Here is an 18,974-nt window from a genome sequence, read left to right on the forward strand (position 1 = left end):
AGGGGTTTGGGGAGGGGGTATGATTCGAAGTTCGAATGCACCACCTAATGGGTGGGTGATCCCTTACATGCAACGTGATTGTCGTTCAATTTACAGTTGGAACCAAAGTGAATATAGAAAGAAAAAAAAATACATAGTAAAGTTATTAGAGATAAACTAATTGTCTTGCTTTGTTTAAGTTCTGCAATGAGGAATGGATTTTGGTGTTCCTCTCGAGTTAGGGTTGTTAATTTATGAATTTAATTGATAGATACACGACCTTCATATCTGTGAGTTGTGGACTTTGTACAAAATTAGCATAAGTTGTAAATTTTGAATACTCCATCCCACTCTTCCTATTTTTTTTTGTAAATTACATAGTTTTAATGTCAAAGTTGAACTTGAATATTAGAGTCAGAAGAATTCATCATCAGCCAACTCGACTACCCTACACCTTCTTCCAGCAGTAAGATAACGTTATTTTGTAGATATCCACCATATCTTATCACACTCCTATTCTATTAGTATTATGTGCTAATTTCCTCTCACTTGGGTAAATCAAGGTGATTTTATTTTGCCCTAATAGGGGCAAAAAAGAAAAAAAAAGTTGAAGCACAAAATAGAAGGAATTAGAGCAATCAAAATGATTGCTTTTTAATAGTCCATGGATGGTGTTTGTTAGTTTGTTTAATGACCATGTAAAAAAAAAGTTTTCAATGGTGTAAATTTAGTGTCCTTATTTTATTGGGTCAAGCATGAATGCATAAGATATGGTTGGCCCCTATATTGGCTCCAAATATGAACCCCTCTTAAACCACACTCACAACTACACTAAAAATCAATATTGAACCCACTATATTACATCAAAAATCACGTCCGTAAATTTACACTATTATATTAACACATATAACGTTTTATTCTCATTTCCAACCATCTCAACAAAATACTGTCACCCATTATATTTTATTGTCCCCAATAACATTCAACCATTTGTATTTGCTCTCAGCGTCATCAAGCGCCGTCACCATGACAACACGACACAATACAATACATACAAAGAAAGGCAAAGACAAAACATGAGTCGCTAGCTATCTCTATCTATCAATCGCTGAAAAGACCACGTACGGACTGTCTCCCTCTCTAACCAAAATCTGTGGCTCAGATTTAGACAGTAACGATCGTGCACCCCTCTAACCAATCATAGCTCGACAGCACATTTCCCCCAAAATACCACTCCTGTTTCCCAATACCACCCCCCCAAAACAAGAAAACCAAATTCCGTATAAACACGGACTTGCTCTCTAGTGTCTCCCATTTCTTTTTATTCCCATACACACACACACACACATTATCTTTTCTTGTTCCATATCCACAAAATACACAAAAGTAGAAACCTACCCACTATTCTATATATCCATAACACACTCATTTAGGGGAAAAAGGGGGAAATTTTCTCTTCTGGGTATGGTTTGTTTTCTTTGAAAACTTAATTTAATGGACGCCGAATCTAGGGTTTATTGAGGGTTGTTGATTGTGGTGAAGAATGGGGAGAGGTAGGGTTCAGCTGAGGCGGATCGAGAACAAGATTAATAGGCAAGTGACTTTCTCCAAGAGGAGGACTGGTTTGCTGAAGAAAGCTCATGAGATCTCTGTCTTGTGTGATGCTGATGTTGCCTTGATTGTCTTCTCCAACAAAGGGAAGCTCTTTGAGTTCTCTTCAGATTCAAGGTTCTTTCTTTCTTTCTTTAATTTATACTTGACCTTCCTAGCTAGCTAATTCAGTACTTCAATCATCTCTTTTTAATTAGTAACTGTTTTATTGCATGTTATATATTATAATTTCATTTGTTCATGTGATTTTAATTTTTCTCATGAGGTTATATGGATCCAAATATATATATATATATATATATATATATATATATATATATATATATATATATTCTTCATGATTTTCCTATATGGACTCCAATGCATTACAATTTTTTATTTTTATTTTTATTTTTCCTTTACTCAAATATTGTCTTCATTTTGATGTATACTATGTATTTCTTGTTTGTTTATTTTCTTTGTATAACAACAGTTTTCTTTCCTCAATTTTGTAGCTTAGGCTATATATATATATGCATGTATGTATAAATGATATCTTTTTTTGTTTGTTCTGTGCCTAAGTGCCTTTCTTTTTTTATATTGTTACTTCTATTTGTGGTTTCATTTCAGCAGGCTTTCTATTCTAGCCTCTAGGTTTGTAGAAGTGAAAGTTCATTATATATATATACATATACATATATATGTATATAAGAAGAAGATGATAAATTAGTACTTTTGAAGTCAGGATAAGAAGATATATTTCCTCTCTGTCGAAGTCCTATGCACCTTTAATTCAAATCCACACACCATGTCCATGCAACTGTAATAGTACTAGTTTTCAACTTTCATCACCAACTTATGTATTCAGTGAAAAACATAGTACACAGAAGTAGCAGTGTTTCGTTGCTTTTTTGATGGGGTGTGCGAAACGTGTCTTAGCCAGATTGAACCACCTCAACACAAGTCAAGTCTCCTTGAGCTCTGTGTCCATGGGGCTTGGTGTACGTAAGAAACCTAGGATACGTAGTCCCTAGGAGGAAATCTATGCGGTTCAAGAATTTAATAACTTCTATCTCTATCTTGGAAAATAGATTAATTTCTCAGTTATTAGATTTAGAGTCAATCTTTAGATATCACTGAAAGATTTTTCTGCTCTTTAGTGTGTGTGTGTGTGTCTATATATATATATATATATATATGTTAGCTGTTTGGAGAATTTCTTTTCATTGTCAATTTTTTTTTTTCTTTAAGAATGATGGGTTTCAAATCCTGCATTTAAGGGACATGATTTATGACAAAAGAGACAACCATTGAACCAATTTTACTATGTTCTAGTGGTGTTTGTTGTAAATCCACACCCCATACACACTAATAATATTATCCGCTTTGAGTTGTCCGGTTCCCATAGATACATCGGGTTGGCACGACGTTATTTCTCCTTAGGCCCAACTCACTCAAGCCTAGAAAAATGTCTTGTTGTAATGTTAGGGGTGGGTTTGTCCTAAAAAATAAGGAATCAATCCCTACATATTTCGATGTGGGATACTTATAGTATTTCTTGAGTTAAACTTGTATGTTTGAATCAAAAAGTAGAGAACTCGCACTTAGGTGATAGTCTAGTGGTGAATTTGTACGGGGTCAAATCGTATGAATTGGAGAAATCCTCAATTTAATTCTCACAAAGAGCAATACTCTTATGGTCATGCGTGTTGTGCTTTGACCCAACTTACCCTGTGGTCAGATGAGAAATTACTCTGCGTGGGCGCTACGTACATATGAGTTTAGGCCCATATCAACGTTTAAAGGGCAAATTTGTGTGGTTTAAAAAAAAAAAGTAGAGATAAAACTTGTTATAGCTAGATAAATATAAGAAGTTTTTATTTGCTCTTTTGACATCATGATTTCCAAGATTAATAAGTAATAATCCAAGGTAATGGGGAGACCAATCATATTGTCTAAATTTCTTCCATTTGATCTTGTTGTATGCATGTCGCGAAAGACAAATAAATTAATAATTTTGAGTATAAGATCAATGATATTATTAATTGTTGAAGTCCTAAAGACCAGTGAACTTCAAAATGTGTATTAACTCACTGTGCTTGGTGGTCATTCTCAATATAGATTAGGAGCCCTCCAATTCTTACCAATAGAGTGTAGTTGTAATTGTTGATATATATAGTCTTCCAGTGGCTAATTGATTAGCCTGCAGGTTTCCTTGGTTAGATGATATATATTACTAACCACTTGGATGATAGTATAACGGTGAATCTCTCTAGGCCAAATCATATGGAGTCGGAAGATCTTGACTACTGTGAACAATACGCTTGTGGCTACGTATGTGCAAGGCCTGACAATTCAAGTTAGATCTAAATCGGATGTCCAAAAGACATACTTGCATAATGCCATTCTTGGATATAAAAAAAAAATTACGGTAGCAAATTATACTCGCACACATTTCATGTTTTCTTTTTCTTCAATAGAGTATATGGTTGTAGAATATTGGAAATGCTAACAAATTAAAGTTGAGCATGCATATATAATTAGCTAGGATCCATGCAATGATTAATTTGTTTCTTTTGATATTCATTCTTCTGTGGCATATGTTCTTTGATCAATGCGATCATCTTCATTGATGTTATTAAAGACTTGGAATATGTGTGTGTGTATATATATATATGTATGTATATGATTGCTTGTTCTTAATTTGAATCAGCATGGAAAATATCCTAGAAAAATATGAGCGATATTCGTACTCAGAACAGCATTTCAGGACTGGAGGTGCTTCTGAACCACAGGTAATTAACCTTAATTAATTATACTTTCTTGTTTAATTTACCTCCAAGTGATCAACTAATTATGTGATTAAACAATATTGTTTATTTTTTTAAAAAAAATTAAGGATATCTGGCCTGCTGAGTATCCCAAGCTCATGAGTAGGCTTGAAGTCTTGCAAAGAAACATAAGGCACTTCACTGGGCAAGAGCTTGATCCCTTGAGCTTCAGAGAGCTCCAACGTTTGGAGCACCAGATTGATACTGCCCTTAAGCGTGTTCGAGTAAGGAAGGTGAGCTTGATTACTTAATTTGCTTATATATATATATTCTGAAGCTGCAGCATTGTACTTAGTTAATTCATTATGTGTGACAACTTTGGCATTGATTTTGCAGAACCAACTCATGCATAATTCTGTCTCAGAGCTGCAGAAAAAGGTCAGATTTTTTTTATTTTATAATATTTCAATTCCTGAAAACAATCTCACTACATTACGTGGAGAAAACATCTTTGTACATCTTGTCTATATCCGACTCCGCTCATGTCTACTGGGGGATCATTGTGCGAGAGTTGTTTACCTGTGGAATTTTATTTTTTTGGGTGTTTTTTCTGCTACCTGAAACTCTAGCTCTGTAACCTCTGTTACAGCAAAAGGCACTGCAGGAGCAGAACAGCTTGCTAGCAAAGAAGGTAAATGAAAATCCCAAGTTTGATTCCAATTACTCCTCATGACATAGAACACATTGCATCACTTTGATCGTCTATCAGCATCTAACACTACCAATCTTTTTTTGGGATACAAAATATAGCTCCAGGAGAAGGAGAAGGAGAAGACACTGAATGAGCATGCACAGCGGGGGCAGCAAAACCTTGCCCAAAACTCGTCGGCCTTTATCCTGCCGCCGCCACCACCACAACTGCCGTTTCCTGCTTTAACCATTGGGTATCCGCTCTATCCTTCTCTTACAATATAAAAGAGTGAAGCCAGAACATAATGACTCCACAACAGAAGTTGAAGGTCACATTTCATCGAACACCTGATAAGCTTGGAAGTTTGCATCACATAAAACATTTTGTGCTCTATTTAGGACTCCCTAAGATTGGCAAATTGACTAACACACGTAACTTAAAAATGTTGCAGTCGCACTTTCCAGGACGGAGGAGTCGGTGAATATACCAGAGCTCATCAAACTCAACCTTCAAGTTCCAGTACCCTCATGCCACCATGGATGATTCGTCATGTGAACGGATTAGAGGACTAAACCTCCGTTTCCACCACTTGACTAGTTATTTGAGCTCTTGAAATATTGAAGTAAACAGATATCATTTGATGTAACTACTGCAAAATCACTACTCTATTGGTTTAACTGTGCCTGCATAAAATGTAATTGATGTATATATGAATCACTGCAGAATCTCTCTCTACAAATTTTTATTCGATTCCAACCATCGATCGAGTTTATATTTATAAATATCAAGGGGACAGTAATACAAGTTCATCATAAGCAGATGGTTTTTCATTCAGAATTCTGGCTATTTTGGGAAATTTATACAAGGGTTGCCCTTCATCCTCTAAATGACTAAGTGAATAGGTATTAAGCCTTAAATCAAAGTCATATAGAGGGTGTAATCAAAGAGGTAATAAAAGGGACCTCAAGGAAGTACACCTATTGAACTGCTTTAGCAGTTACTTACAGAGACATTTCATCTTCAGTTCTTTCCAGTGGAAAGGAGATTATGGATTTAGGGAATTAGGGCTTCTTGAATGGGCTTAAACAATGGGAAATCTATTTGGGCTGATTTATAGATATACATATGTGTATATATATACAGGCCCGAGAGCCTACGGGCCGGCCTTCTCCAAGCTCGGGCTTGGCCCTAAATATCAAAGGAGCCTCCCATTAGGCCCGAGCTCGGCCCCTTTTTCTTACGGGCTGAGCTCGGGCCGAGCCTACACAGGGCCGCCCGTGAGCTGCCCGCGGGCGGCCCGGCCCATTTTCAACCCTACTTTCCACCATTGTCATCATCATCTTCATCATCAAAGCCTCCGCCATTGAGCAGATGCTCCCTGCAAAACGTTAATCGCTGTAGCATCTTGGATATAGAACAATATGATAGGGTACAATTTGAGACAAAACAGCTTGATAACGTCTTCAGAAAATATTGGGAGAGAATAATCTTTGTGTTCAAATAGCCATCTATCAAAAATATATACAAAAAAGTCACAGTTTTAAGAATCGCTAAATGGAATTTCTCCTGTACCGATTTGAGTTGGGTTTAATGATGACGGAAACCTGTACTAGTTGGCTTTTCTAATTAACTATATGTTTTCAGGGCTATTAGATAGATTCGTAATGCACAAGGTATTATGGGGCAATGGCTTCCTTCAAGAAATTTATGCCACCCATGTTCTCACTAATAGCCTACACTAGTGATGATAATTGATAACATATAAGCGCAAAAAGGAATGAGACAACACATTTTCTCAAAATTCAGAAGGTAAGAACAGTAACAGTTTGGATAAGAACTTTATCTGCCATATAAGAGATGAATACCTCAGTCTTTCACAAAGGTGTGCTAAAGCATCTGACCCGTTCCTGTTGCAACATCTTCAATGGTAGAAGCATTCAAAAGCGTAACGCTATCAGCAAGCCTAAACTCACACAACTCTTTCAAGGAACATGCATCAGTGAGCACTGCTGAATGCCCACCACCAGCTGCTAGTTTTCGCACTTCCCCAACACACCTGGAACATTATCTTTCAATCAAACTCCAGAAATATATTATTCCACGTACACTAACTTTTTAAATGGCCTCACTCCACCATAGCAATCAATCGGTGATGGATACCAAGCATATGTAGATTTCTCATTAGCTGCCTGTTCGTAATTGTTGTAACCCCATCCTTGTATTCTTCATTTCTTCCATCCCTTAAACAAATAAGGGTGTGAGAATGTCCACAAGCAACAAGTTCAACACCAGTTGGGACAACCAAAACAGGAATATTTCTAAGATATAATTCAGATTTATTAGGTATGCAAGAAAAGATTCCAAACTGGGGGCCAAGGCCCAACTGCCCGGCTTGACTGCCACCCCAACTCCAAGCGTAAAGAGCTCCCTTTCGAGTCACAGCGCATGTGTGCACACCACCACAAGCAACATCCTTAATGAATATTCCATCAAGAGCCACCACTCGCCTAGGTACTAACTCTTTATTGCCATACTGAAGGGAACAATGCCCTAGTTGACACAAAGTCCCTAGACCCCATGTAAAGCTGTGAGGTCCAAAGAGAACAATCATCAGTGAAAGAAATAATATGTAGATATACTTACAATAATAGTCATTATCATGAAAAAAAAAGATTATATCTTATCATACTATTCTATTGTCAGCAAATCATCACAGAAGCCAGTATAAAATCTCAATTCAAACCTTCATATTTAAATATTGACTAACACATGACATCCAATGCTTAGGCTCATATAAAGGTGCCACTCTGTATTGGGGCAAAGATATGGTTATCTGCAAGTTTTTGCATTGAACAAGGACTATTGCATGTTCAATACCAAACTCTGTGTGTGAATTTTCCCCAGCCAAACGAGATAAAAAATACAGCAATTTTATGCAAAGACAACAAAGATCACAGAGCCTAAGCAGAAACCAAACCAAGAACCATAGATATCAACTCCAGAATGAGACCAGTGTGCAATTCCATTAATCAATTAACAACAGGAACACCAGTGTGGATGACATCCTTGTATGTAGCTCATATGTGCTTTAAAGTAAAAATTGACAACACGCATCATAAGAGTTGGTACTAGCAACCATCAATAATGAATAAAATACTACTACTTCACCATAACCAGAAAGAACCATAGAAGTAACTGAGAACAATAACGTAACTGGCAAATGCATGTACAAATGGCATGAATAACTTCATAAAAAAAATGAAGCTAATAACTCAAATGTGGAAAATAAACTTATATTTATCATGGAACAACCAAACTAAGAGGAAAAAGACTTGCATATCAAAATGATCCCATTTCCATCGCGTTCTGTCCCCTGACTAGAGGCAAGGTCCCAAATGACGAATTCCTAACCTTCAAACAGAATGCCTTGTGTCATGCAGATAACCACAATTCGCTAGTTTAAATGCAGAAATTATCTCCATGACGTCCTTCAGATAACTTACACCTCGCCTTTTTCGGATATGGCAGCTGAGTGGTATTCCCCGCATGACACCTTCACAATCTTCACAAGCTCAGGAGCTTCATCAAGAAATTTTGAGTAAGAATTTATTACACAAGCCCCCTGTAGACCTTGACAAGTAACACCTCTCCCAAGTTGATCATATTCATTGTGGCCTAGATCACAAAGCAGCAATCAAAATACTAATTAATAGGCAACAAGAAACAAGAATGAATAGTTAAGTTTCATATAGTTTTTTTAATGCAAGTGAAGTTTTCATATAGTTAACATAATATATGCTGAATCAATGGCACATAACTACCAGAATTAGTAGAACAATAACAGGCACACAAAAAAAATCAACAGTGCAGTACACAAAAAGCTGTGGTTCAAAATAACCTACCCCAAGCTTGTAGTAAGCCATCCTCTGATAAAGCCACCACATGAGCCGCCCCACAAGAAACTTGGCAGATAATGTGTAACAAGTGAACGTTGGGTTTCACTAAATGATTTAAAATGAGAGTGAAGCGATCAACGTCACTAATAATAAATGTGATTCTCCAGACTGAAGGTACAACATACATCAATAAACTCAATACACCCCGGCAAGATGACTTCCTTCAATTGAAGTGGAGATTTGTGACTAAGATTAGAATTGAAGAAATAATAAAATAGCTGCAATTAGTATGATATTATTACATTACAAGCTACAACATAATTGTTATTCATATTGAAAAAAGAGGATATAGGTAGCACTTGCAATTGAAATCAATTTACTGATTCTACTCTGAGTGGACTCATGGAGTAATAGATTGCACATCTCGGGCAAACATAATCTGAAAAACGGACAAAGTTGCAAAATCCTCACCAAGCAAATGATAAGATCTTTGCAAAAGAGTTAGAAAGCTTCCTGGCCTAATAAGCTTCAGCCTGATATATCTTTTGCAGTGGAAAGCGGAAAATGGAAAAAAAAGGTGAAATATTAGCACAACATTTACTACAACTCAGACTCTTTGAAAATACAATTTATGGATCTTCATGAGTTGGTAAAGAATAAGAAAGCCATATCGGGAAGAATGGACAAATGCAATGAAAACACCCCCTTGGTATTTTTCCTCACAAAATTTCATTCATTCACAGGAGACAAAAAATGACCGGATAGATCAAAATTTCTCTCAATATTTGTTTATTTACGAGGTTGAAACGGAGATATCAAATTTCCAGTTACAATAATTAATTTTTGAACAATGGAGGCGACAACCTAAGATATCAGATAATGTCTATATCGCAACTGAGAAAAAAAAAAAGGGAAAGGGAAATCAGAGTAAGAATTCAAATTTCCGGTAAATGACCCCAGCATTAGTATCACAAACACTTATGTTCCGACAAATAATTTTGACTTGAATTCAATTCGAACTGTTTGGTTAAAATCCTCGTCTGCCAAACATAGAATCCGGAAATCGAATTCAAAAAATAGAAAGATTCATTGGTCGGAGATATGTTAAGCCTACCGCCAACGTGCCTCGGGAGATGCGAATGGAAGCAAATTAATCCAAGAAAGCAACCACGTACCTGAATTGGAGGAGCAAGTGGGAATCGAATTCTCCAGAGAATTTTTGTCTTGCCGCTTGAAGCAGTTTCCTGGAACCTTGGAGTCGGACGGGTCGGGTTACCACTTACCAGAACCAAAATAACTGACCCCCAAAACCGAAACGTCAAAGGACTCTGAAGTCTGAACCACACACCGTTTACTTTGAAAACTGGTGTGAAAAAAAAAAAAAAAAAAGTTCTTTATAGAGTCTCCAATATAATCCATGTCGTACCGAGTCTCTCTGGCTACGCGTTTTTTGGCTCTTCAGAAAGTCCCCACCTTCCTACCTACCTGTAATCCCCGGTGAGTTTCTCTTCATCTCGTATTTCCTTGCATATTACTGCCCTTTCATTATGGTAGTGGGCAAGCTCTTGGTTTTTTCTTTTTTCGTTGCTTCAATTTGTTTCGGAAAGATATACGTCTGGTATATCTTTTTATTTGTCATTTCTTAATCTCACTGTTAGATGATTTTTTTATCAAGCACTGCAATTTCATCTAGGAACTTATTTCAAAAGGGGGATTTTTCCATGAATCGACATCTTAGGGGTATGAGGGGCCATGTGGATTTAAGGGTTTATGTCGATTTCCTGAGCCTAGCTTGAATCCAGTTTCATCTAATATGCAAACTTGCCACTTTGGGTGACGAGTAGGAATAAGAACGATTGAAATGGTAATGTTAAAAGCCTTGATTTGCATATTTTAATCTATGGGAGGGCTTCTTGCCGTCTGGTCCAAATTTACAACCAACATGAACGATCAGGGAGAAAGAAATGGGTAGAAAAATGAGGGGCTGGTCACTTGGTAAATCAGAAAGAAAAAAAAAAGGCTTTTCTGAGTCATATGGGTTGATTCGATGACACCCTCAATTGATTAAGAGGACACATTTGCAGCTATCCGTAGTTCATCTGATAAACCTTAGATTAGCTCCTCATTTTTTATGTGATCATCATCATGAAGCCCTTGTCCCAAACAGTTTGCGTTTGGCTACATTAATCCACAGAAGAAATAAGTTGAATACACTAAGTGGTTCTCTTTCACTCGTTTTTATGTGATAAAACGTACAAAAATAAGTTATTTCTCTTTATAACATTTTTTGATTCATTGAATCTGAACATGACCATAGTCTACTTGTCCAAAAGATTTCAGACACATAAGACCCATGGCACATTCAGGGATTAATGACACTGGAAAGAAGCTTATTCGGATTGATATCTCTTCGGACACTGTATGTCCATGGTGCTTTGTGGGCAAAAGAAATTTGGACAAAGCAATAGCTGCTTCTAAGGATCGATTTGACTTCGAGGTCCTCTCTCTCCCTCCCCTCCCCTCCCCTCTCTCCTTTTCCTGCTCTTATGTTCTTTGAATCTAATATGCAGATAAGCTGGCATCCATTTTTTCTCAATCCTTCTGCCCCTAAAGAAGGTATTAACAAGCTAGAGTTCTATAGGTCAAAGTTTGGATCTGAAGTGGAAGGGATCATGGCTCGGATGACAGAGGTCCATACTGTTTTCCGATCTATCTACATGCTTGTCATGTATTGTATTACCTTCCTTTTGGCTTTTATAAGTCAAAGCAACAACTTTGATAATTACAGGTGTTTAGGGGTCTCGGCCTAGAATACAACATTTCTGGACTCACGTAAGCTTCAAGAACTTTGAAATTAAATTTATTTGTCGACCACATGATACAAGAGGAAAAAACCTCTAAAGCAGCTATTTTTATGAAAATATTAAATCACCCATCTTGTTCTGAATTTGTACAGAGGAAATACGCTAGACAGCCACAGGCTTATATATTTTGCTGGTCAAAAAGGTCTTGAGAAGCAACAGAATCTTGTGGAAGAGTTGTTCCTTGGTTACTTCACGCAGGCAAAATACATTGGAGATCGGTAAGGGTGGATCTCAACTGACTTCCTCTTGACGCTCATATATTTCATCCATATTTGATGCTACATTTTTGGTTATTGACTTATTTCTCATGTAAATTTTTATCTATCGTTATGTTCCTTCAATAAATGAGTTTGCCAACATTTTCATGGAATTGCTAGATTTTTTTCCTCCCACGGACTTCAGCTTGGTAGCTCGCCTGATTTTGATGAAGCACTTGATTGTGGGTCTCTTGTTTTACAACTTGACTGCTTACATGTTATGTCTAATATTCAAAATTGAAGCTCTGTGTCTAACCATATTCACCCAAGATCACTTTTAGATTTAGAGGTTTCCTGGACAGTTCAAAGGATATTGTGGCTGACCATTTACTTGATGTGTTCTTAATGCAAAATTTGGTCAGTGTATTGTATGTCTAACCAGGGTAATATGTTCCCCGGGGTGTAAAAAAGTAATGATAACATAATCACTTCTCATTGAGGTGTCTAATGAGTAACAATGGAGTAGGGTAGGACCGATAATTAGGTTTCATCTTTTCTCCCCAAAAATGCAGGGAATTTCTTCTGGAATCTGCTAATAAGGTTGGGATAGAAGGCGCAGCAGAATATCTTGAAGATCCCAATAATGGAGTCAAGGAGGTCTGTTCTTCTTAACTTATTTATGCTCCTCTTGCTGGGAAAAAAACATGGAAGAGAATAGAAAATTGCTTTGAAATGGACTGAAGTTGAATTCTTGATATGATGTTTTAAATATTCAAGTGTTTCCTCAATATAATACTTCCATTTCTTATACAAGAAGAAGATTTCAAATCTCTCTTTCGCTGTGCCCTTTTAACTAGCGATTATAGTTGAAATTCTATGTGGATCATTTCATTTACATTCCTTTGATCTTTTCTATTGTATTGAACATCCTGTCTATGATTCCTCGAAAGGTCAACGAAGAGCTCGACAAGTACTCAGGTCACATTTCAGGAGTGCCGTATTTTTTGGTAGGCCATGAGATATCAATTGTTCGAACTTAAAAATTGCATTTGGTTTCATGCACCGGTCCATTCATCGTAAGTGTCCTTTTTTTCCCTGCAGATCAATCAGAAGCACCAGCTGAGCGGTGGCCAACCGCCCGAGGTGTTCCTAAGAGCTTTTGAAGTGGCAACCAAGTGATGGTACCTTGCTCCCAAAATCATCTAGCTTTTTAGTTCTATCAGAAGGTGACTGACCTATGCAAATAAATGAGGGTGCTTGTTGGATGTGTGCATCTTTCCCCCTGTACTGCATTGTGTTATGATGTATGTGCTGTACATGCATACCTTACTCCCTAAATAAAAATGGCTGCTTTGTTGTAACTTTTCAATGAATGTACTTGCCATTTGATTTGATCCAAGAAATTAGCATATGATCATAAATCTCAAAGGTGGTATCTGTTGGGGCAAAAAACGGTGGACGTCTATAGGTGACGTATGTTAGGCGCCAATGGTCGATGTATGTGCTGGCGCCTAACGTTAAGACTAGTTGATACTTGGGCACAAGCTATCTGCTGAAATGCAATTTCAGCAGATTAAACAGAGTGACAAAAGAAGGAAAAGATGAGATAACCGCGACACGGTCAGTATCAAGCTGCTTTTCATCCCATTCACACCTTCTAGGAATAACACATTGACGCAACCATAGCCAGATTTTGATAACTTAGCAAGAAAATGGCATTTTGAAGAGTACATTCAAATTGGCATTCATAACAATTTCATATTTACCATTGATGACAAAACACTTCGTAACCTTCAATATTTACAAAGTACTCTATACACATCTTCTTTAATTTCTTTCTCCTCTTGTTGTGTCGGCTTCATCCACGACAGAAAACCTTCAAGGAAGCTCAAGTCGTTTCATCGAATACCATCACCTAAAGACCATGTCATAAGCATGTAAGTGATGTAAGTGAGCAAAAATTATCCAACAAAAAACGACGCACATCATTGACAATTTCCGAAAGCATATCACCACAAACTGTCAAATAGTAACATGCAAAATTGGAATGTATATAACTTGAATCTTCCCAGATGACAAGAAAAGTAACTAAGATATAACATGTACAGTGCAAGCTTCATTATTTCTCAGAGAGAATGCCCTAAAAATACCAAGCCAAACAGGCCACAATTCCCACATGCAGCCATCAAGCCTCTCACTTAAATGAAGCCACCCAGAGTATCGAGAATTGAAGGAAGAGATTATCAACTACCTCTACATACTAACATCCTTCATGCCCCAATTTTTACAAAATTGGTGAAATTAGAACTAAAAACCTGCCCCCACCCACTCCCAGCCTATTCTACTGCCTAGTCAATCATTTGAAGAAGAAATCTTCTGCAGTTTTTAGCTCATGAATGTCTCATATCTCCAATGAAATTGTAAACCCTAAGTTTCAGATGCACCAGCTAACAAATATAGCCTTTAAAGTCATTGACATCAAGTTAAAAATTCACTTCACCCATACATGCAGAAAAAAAGCAAACATAGACAAAAGATTCAACTGTTCTGCTGCTCATTTTAATTCATTCTTTTCATTTCTCATAAATTGCACGATGTGAAAAACAGGCAGTTGCAAACAATCCGGCCCATGCAATGAGAGAATACTATTTTTAGGGGGGAAAGGAAGACTACACTTGTTTACTGACTGTAAAATGAACACCAACACAACAGAGAACAAAAAATCATACATATACATTGATCAATAAACAAGTCGCATTCTCACTCCGCTTTAATAGAGCCAACTTCTTTAGCCTTTTATTGATGATATAAGCCAGAATAAAATCTAGCAGACAAGCAATTATGAAGCAAGCATACACAGAATTAAAACAATTACAGAAAAAATAATATTACCTTTCCACAGACTGGGCAACTGTCACTTCTCTCCATCCACTCGTAAATACAACCAAGGTGGAAGTGGTGAGAGCATTTTGTCATTATTTTAGGGTTCTCTAGAGAATATTCTGCATGTGGAGAGAGAAACTAATGTTAAGTCAATTCATAATTTTAAGCATGCACTGCAAAAAAGTATATTACATTATTATGCACCACCAGATATCATTTGACAGCAATAAGCACCACACAGCCATAGACCGCAGTTTTAACTTCCCAAGTTGGGTTACAAGTCTCCTAACCTAAGCAGGTGCCCTTTGTCATCAACACTAACTCTCTGTTTTTTGAATGGTTAAAGTTACATTAAAGCACAAGGGGGTGCAACCCAGAGAGCTACAAGGAGGCTGGGAAACGAATTCCTATAATTGTTTCTCACGTTCTAACTAAAATAGTTAAAAGAATGAAATATCCCTATCAGAGAATGCACATATCCGAGAAAAGATGGGTCAAAATCAATTCATGGCTATTCGAGTTATCAAACTAAAGAACAAATTAGGCAGAGATAATTGATCCTGTAAGAGTTTTTTTTTTCCTTGCTTAAGTTGAAGCCAAAAACACGCGTTAGTTTTGGCACATGTCAAGATATTTTCAACCAGTCAAATATTTCAGAAAAACCACTTAAAGCTATATTTGGGGAGGAAAAAAACAAAATACCTTCAAGACAAGTTGGACAGACATCCTCCTCTTCTGATGATGAATAAATATACCCATTTCCAACTGTTGATTTTGCTGATGAGAACTTCAGTGAGGATCTAGAAAGCTGTTCCTTGGATCCTTCTTCACAAGTGGAATCATTCCATTTGTCTCCTGCACTGAAAGATTCCGAATCCACATCATTACCACTTCTTAAAGGCTCTGATTCCGCATGTGAATGACTTGTACCCTTTTCCCGTCTAGAAACCAAACCATCACGAGGCAACCGGAAATATCTGGGGTCGACGTCATAAGGCAAGGGCCTTGGAGGAGAGCGGTACATGTCAGAGAGGGAGTTGTCCAGTGATGCACTAGAAGTCATAGATGTATTCCCCTGAAGGGAAGAAGGGAGGGAATGCACTTCCCCTCTTCGAAACAAAATGGTGTACTGCATAACAGGGCAACCAAAACGAAGAAGAAAATAGTTAAATCTGTGTCAGAGATAATACTTGAACTCAAAGGACATACAAAAAAAACAACTAAATATAAATAATACGACATTCATTTGAACATCCAAATTTAATGCATAGAAAAGAAAGATGATCTCTTTTCCCAGCTGGCGTCCAATGTGGAAAACCAGTCTTGCTCATGTGGTATAGGAAGGTCTTCAATAGCAGTTTGACCAACCACGAAAGCAAGGACTGAAAGCTTTTATTGCCTAACAAAAGCATCCCTTATGGCATAATGAAAGATGCTAACACTATTCTAGTTTTCTTCAAATGGTTCCAGGATATAAATTAACTAATTTTCGACCCGTATATACTACGTCAAAAATGATCCATAGCCAATATAATCCCTGATCTACAAAACAAGACCAACATAGCCCCAAGCTTGAGAATAAAGTATATCTAACAATCTGCATGCACAAATGAGCTACCCTAGATTAGGGAGTCCAAAAATAAATCCCATAAATAAGGTGAGAACTCAATCCCACAAAGCCATTACACTCCCAGATTTCATCGAAGGATCTGCAAAAAGAAGTCATATACTAACTGCAACTCCTATGCTTAGTCACTCAAAATTCTGAATACGATGTCATTTTGGAACTTCCAAATAGAAGAGCATACTACTAGGGGGAGAAAAATAGCACCATCCTTGAGCAACATCACCATCATCAGCTAATTGCAATACCATATAATCATATACAATATTGCGGATAAAAGGTTGGTTAAAGGCCAACTCTTCTCTCCCACAAAAAATATTATGCACAATCCCAACTTGTCACTATAAGTGTTATTGCATTTCAGGTAAAAGTTAAATTTCAGATCAAAACCAAAATAACCCAACAAAAACAACTTGGAAACTATGAGACTTACCATGCTTAGAAAATTCTGAACAAAACATCTGAGACACATACAGTTCCTGTAGACTGGACTGCTTGGATTCATGTACTCCTCAATATCCTCAAAATGCAAACAGCAACAAACAGAACCCATGATGCTACTTCAATGTCTTTCTTTCAATTAAAAGTCTATCCACAGAAATTCTTTAATCTCACCAGCAACACTGCCCTGCTTTGATCATATGCATCAAGAAAAATATTTCTCTTGAACCAATAAAGGATTACCACAAAAGACAATGAGAAAGGTAGCTAGGCTCGCAGAAGTCCAACTCCACGAACCAGTACCATCCCTCTTTTATTTCGTGCGGGTATTATTCTCTCACCTGTCAAACACAACATGCAAACAAAAAATGACAACAATTGAACACAAAAATGTTGAACGAAGCCGTCATCGGATCAAATTAGCAACCCTTTTTGTGTAATGAATTAACGCCCACTCATTAAGCAACAAAAGCTAATCAAATGCAATGGAATAACACACCCATAAACATCCATTTGGACAGGCATTCATAAACATTCAATTGAAAAGAAAGTTGCCTTAACTAAAGTATTAGATAGAGCTGCAACACCAGTTATCCATTCAAGATTATCTGATCAAAAGATGAGAGAAAATAATTAACAAAATGATACCAAAGCAAGGTTATTTAATCCAAAATTTGCTGCTTCTTATCATGGAAGTCACACACCACCCCCCCCCCCCCAAACCCCAAAGTCAGTTCCTTCATCATTAGGGGAAAGTGAGGGGTCGTTCCTTTTAATGGAAAGGAAACAAGATATAACAACCAAAGGCGAAATCATCTGAGAAAAAGAGATTACCATAAATCATCAGCTTTTAAAAAATCTAAAAACCTATTAAAACTAAATCCGACGAAAATAGAAGCAATCAACACAGGCATCGATCATCAAAACAAAAAAAACCCATTTGCAATTATCATGTATCAGAGAAAGAGAATCGATCAGCGGCCTACATAAAAGTTCATATAATTGAACAAGAACAACGAGAAAAGAAAAAGATAGAAGAATATGTGGTTACCTGGAGAGTGCTGAGAAAAAGTGGAGAAAGAGAAAGAAAGAGATAGGTAAACGATGGAATTTGATTGATATGAGCAGGTGGAGAGAGAGAAGGACAAAGAACCTAAAGAGAAGCTCGAAATCCGGTTGTTTGGAAAATCGGATTGAAAATAATTTCGACGAGAAAAGCGACGCCGATGCATACCCGGTATAGAAGCTGCCCCGTCCTAGTCTTGTCTGCTCTTTTGGCTTTGTTGGTGGGTGAAGGAATCAATTGCACTAAATTATAAAAAGTCAAAAAAAAAAAACAAACAAACAATCTCTTTTCTTTTTCTATAAACATAACTTTATTAACCAACGAGAAATTAATTCGGTTGATAATTGACTGACTTAGACATATATATTGGTTGCTGTGAGTGGTTCGGCGCTCTCATCCCTTAAATGAGATCAGGGGTTCAATCCCCGCTCATATATGAAGTACCCTGTTGGCCAGCACTTTACACCTTAGTGGGCCTCCCAGGTGCGAGCGGGGATTAGTCTGGGTGTGGTACGGGCTTAAAGGTGCCTCCCACAGTTGGGGCCCTCCCAGGACACCTCGTGCTCTAAGCCAAAAAAGAAAAAAAACAAATGTTGGTATTTAAAAAAAAATAGTAATGCTAGCTAGCCAATATAGTGGTAGCTTAAGTCTTTTAAATGAAATTTTAATACGTTAATTCATAACTAAAACAATCAATTCTAGACTGTACTTTAAAAAACAATAGAATCTATATTAAAACAATAAATTTTGGACAATGAATTGTGGGATAAAAGAGTAAAAATAAAATTATTCCATTGATTAAATCAATTGAATAAACTTATTGGGCTCTCATGAACTACCAAACTGATGGGCTACATGTCATTTTTCAAAAAGAAAAAACCATAACTTTATTACTTATTAGTAGTAGTATGCCTTCAATGTATAAGGATACCAGCTTCAAAGTTGAAACTAATGCACTTATTTTATTTTCAT

The 18,974-nt window shown here is 37.0% G+C and overlaps 3 protein-coding genes and 1 pseudogene across 6 annotated transcripts; 2 read left to right on the top strand and 2 right to left on the bottom strand.

Annotated features, from left to right (window-relative positions):
* Positions 1-1,316: 1,316 nt before the first annotated feature.
* On the top strand, positions 1,317-5,787 carry LOC120016962 (agamous-like MADS-box protein FUL-L). Of its 2 annotated transcripts, none has more exons than XM_038869977.1 (7): positions 1,317-1,707; positions 4,283-4,364; positions 4,469-4,633; positions 4,737-4,778; positions 4,990-5,031; positions 5,151-5,284; positions 5,483-5,787. In XM_038869977.1, the coding sequence occupies exons 1-7, from the start codon at positions 1,523-1,525 to the stop codon at positions 5,601-5,603; spliced, it is 771 nt and encodes a 256-aa protein (XP_038725905.1). In that variant the 5' UTR covers positions 1,317-1,522; the 3' UTR covers positions 5,604-5,787. The 2 variants fall into 2 exon arrangements, with proteins under 2 accessions (XP_038725905.1, XP_038725906.1); XM_038869978.1 differs by having other exon boundaries at positions 5,151-5,359; positions 5,483-5,617.
* On the bottom strand, positions 5,771-10,282 carry LOC120016965 (annotated as a pseudogene).
* Positions 10,283-10,297: 15 nt separating this feature from the next.
* On the top strand, positions 10,298-13,357 carry LOC120016963 (uncharacterized protein YwbO). 2 transcript variants are annotated; one of them, XM_038869979.1, is made up of 8 exons: positions 10,298-10,424; positions 11,268-11,424; positions 11,498-11,617; positions 11,716-11,759; positions 11,884-12,009; positions 12,561-12,645; positions 12,939-12,995; positions 13,090-13,357. In XM_038869979.1, the coding sequence occupies exons 1-8, from the start codon at positions 10,345-10,347 to the stop codon at positions 13,165-13,167; spliced, it is 747 nt and encodes a 248-aa protein (XP_038725907.1). In that variant the 5' UTR covers positions 10,298-10,344; the 3' UTR covers positions 13,168-13,357. The 2 variants fall into 2 exon arrangements, with proteins under 2 accessions (XP_038725907.1, XP_038725908.1); XM_038869980.1 differs by having other exon boundaries at positions 10,299-10,424; positions 11,261-11,424.
* A 252-nt stretch (positions 13,358-13,609) lies between these two features.
* On the bottom strand, positions 13,610-18,233 carry LOC120015943 (E3 ubiquitin-protein ligase At3g02290-like). 2 transcript variants are annotated; one of them, XM_038868466.1, is made up of 5 exons: positions 18,171-18,233; positions 16,929-17,277; positions 15,574-16,000; positions 14,881-14,990; positions 13,610-13,903 (listed from the first exon to the last, which is right to left on the bottom strand). In XM_038868466.1, the coding sequence occupies exons 2-5, from the start codon at positions 17,046-17,048 to the stop codon at positions 13,877-13,879; spliced, it is 684 nt and encodes a 227-aa protein (XP_038724394.1). In that variant the 5' UTR covers positions 17,049-17,277; positions 18,171-18,233; the 3' UTR covers positions 13,610-13,876. The 2 variants fall into 2 exon arrangements, with proteins under 2 accessions (XP_038724394.1, XP_038724393.1); XM_038868465.1 differs by having other exon boundaries at positions 17,988-18,217.
* Between the last annotated feature and the right edge of the window lie 741 nt (positions 18,234-18,974).

Source organism: Tripterygium wilfordii, chromosome 15 (genome assembly GCF_013401445.1).
Source record: "Tripterygium wilfordii isolate XIE 37 chromosome 15, ASM1340144v1, whole genome shotgun sequence".
Taxonomy (NCBI): domain Eukaryota; kingdom Viridiplantae; phylum Streptophyta; class Magnoliopsida; order Celastrales; family Celastraceae; genus Tripterygium; species Tripterygium wilfordii.

What these genes read in the sequence shown, in the direction of transcription:
- LOC120016962 (XM_038869977.1), top strand. Translation starts at nt 1,523, where the DNA reads ATGGGGAGAGGTAGGGTTCAGCTGAGGCGGATCGAGAACAAGATTAAT. An exon ending in GAGGTGCTTCTGAACCACAG is followed by an intron (nt 4,365 to 4,468) that starts GTAATTAACCTT and finishes AAAAAAATTAAG; the next exon opens with GATATCTGGCCTGCTGAGTA. An exon ending in ACAGCTTGCTAGCAAAGAAG is followed by an intron (nt 5,032 to 5,150) that starts GTAAATGAAAAT and finishes TACAAAATATAG; the next exon opens with CTCCAGGAGAAGGAGAAGGA.
- LOC120016963 (XM_038869979.1), top strand. Translation starts at nt 10,345, where the DNA reads ATGTCGTACCGAGTCTCTCTGGCTACGCGTTTTTTGGCTCTTCAGAAA. An exon ending in CTACCTACCTGTAATCCCCG is followed by an intron (nt 10,425 to 11,267) that starts GTGAGTTTCTCT and finishes AAAAGATTTCAG; the next exon opens with ACACATAAGACCCATGGCAC. An exon ending in TCATGGCTCGGATGACAGAG is followed by an intron (nt 11,618 to 11,715) that starts GTCCATACTGTT and finishes TGATAATTACAG; the next exon opens with GTGTTTAGGGGTCTCGGCCT.
- LOC120015943 (XM_038868466.1), bottom strand. Translation starts at nt 17,048, where the DNA reads ATGGGTTCTGTTTGTTGCTGTTTGCATTTTGAGGATATTGAGGAGTAC. An exon ending in CTGTCCAACTTGTCTTGAAG is followed by an intron (nt 14,991 to 15,573) that starts GTATTTTGTTTT and finishes CTCCACATGCAG; the next exon opens with AATATTCTCTAGAGAACCCT. An exon ending in GTTGCCCAGTCTGTGGAAAG is followed by an intron (nt 13,904 to 14,880) that starts GTAATATTATTT and finishes CATGGTCTTTAG; the next exon opens with GTGATGGTATTCGATGAAAC.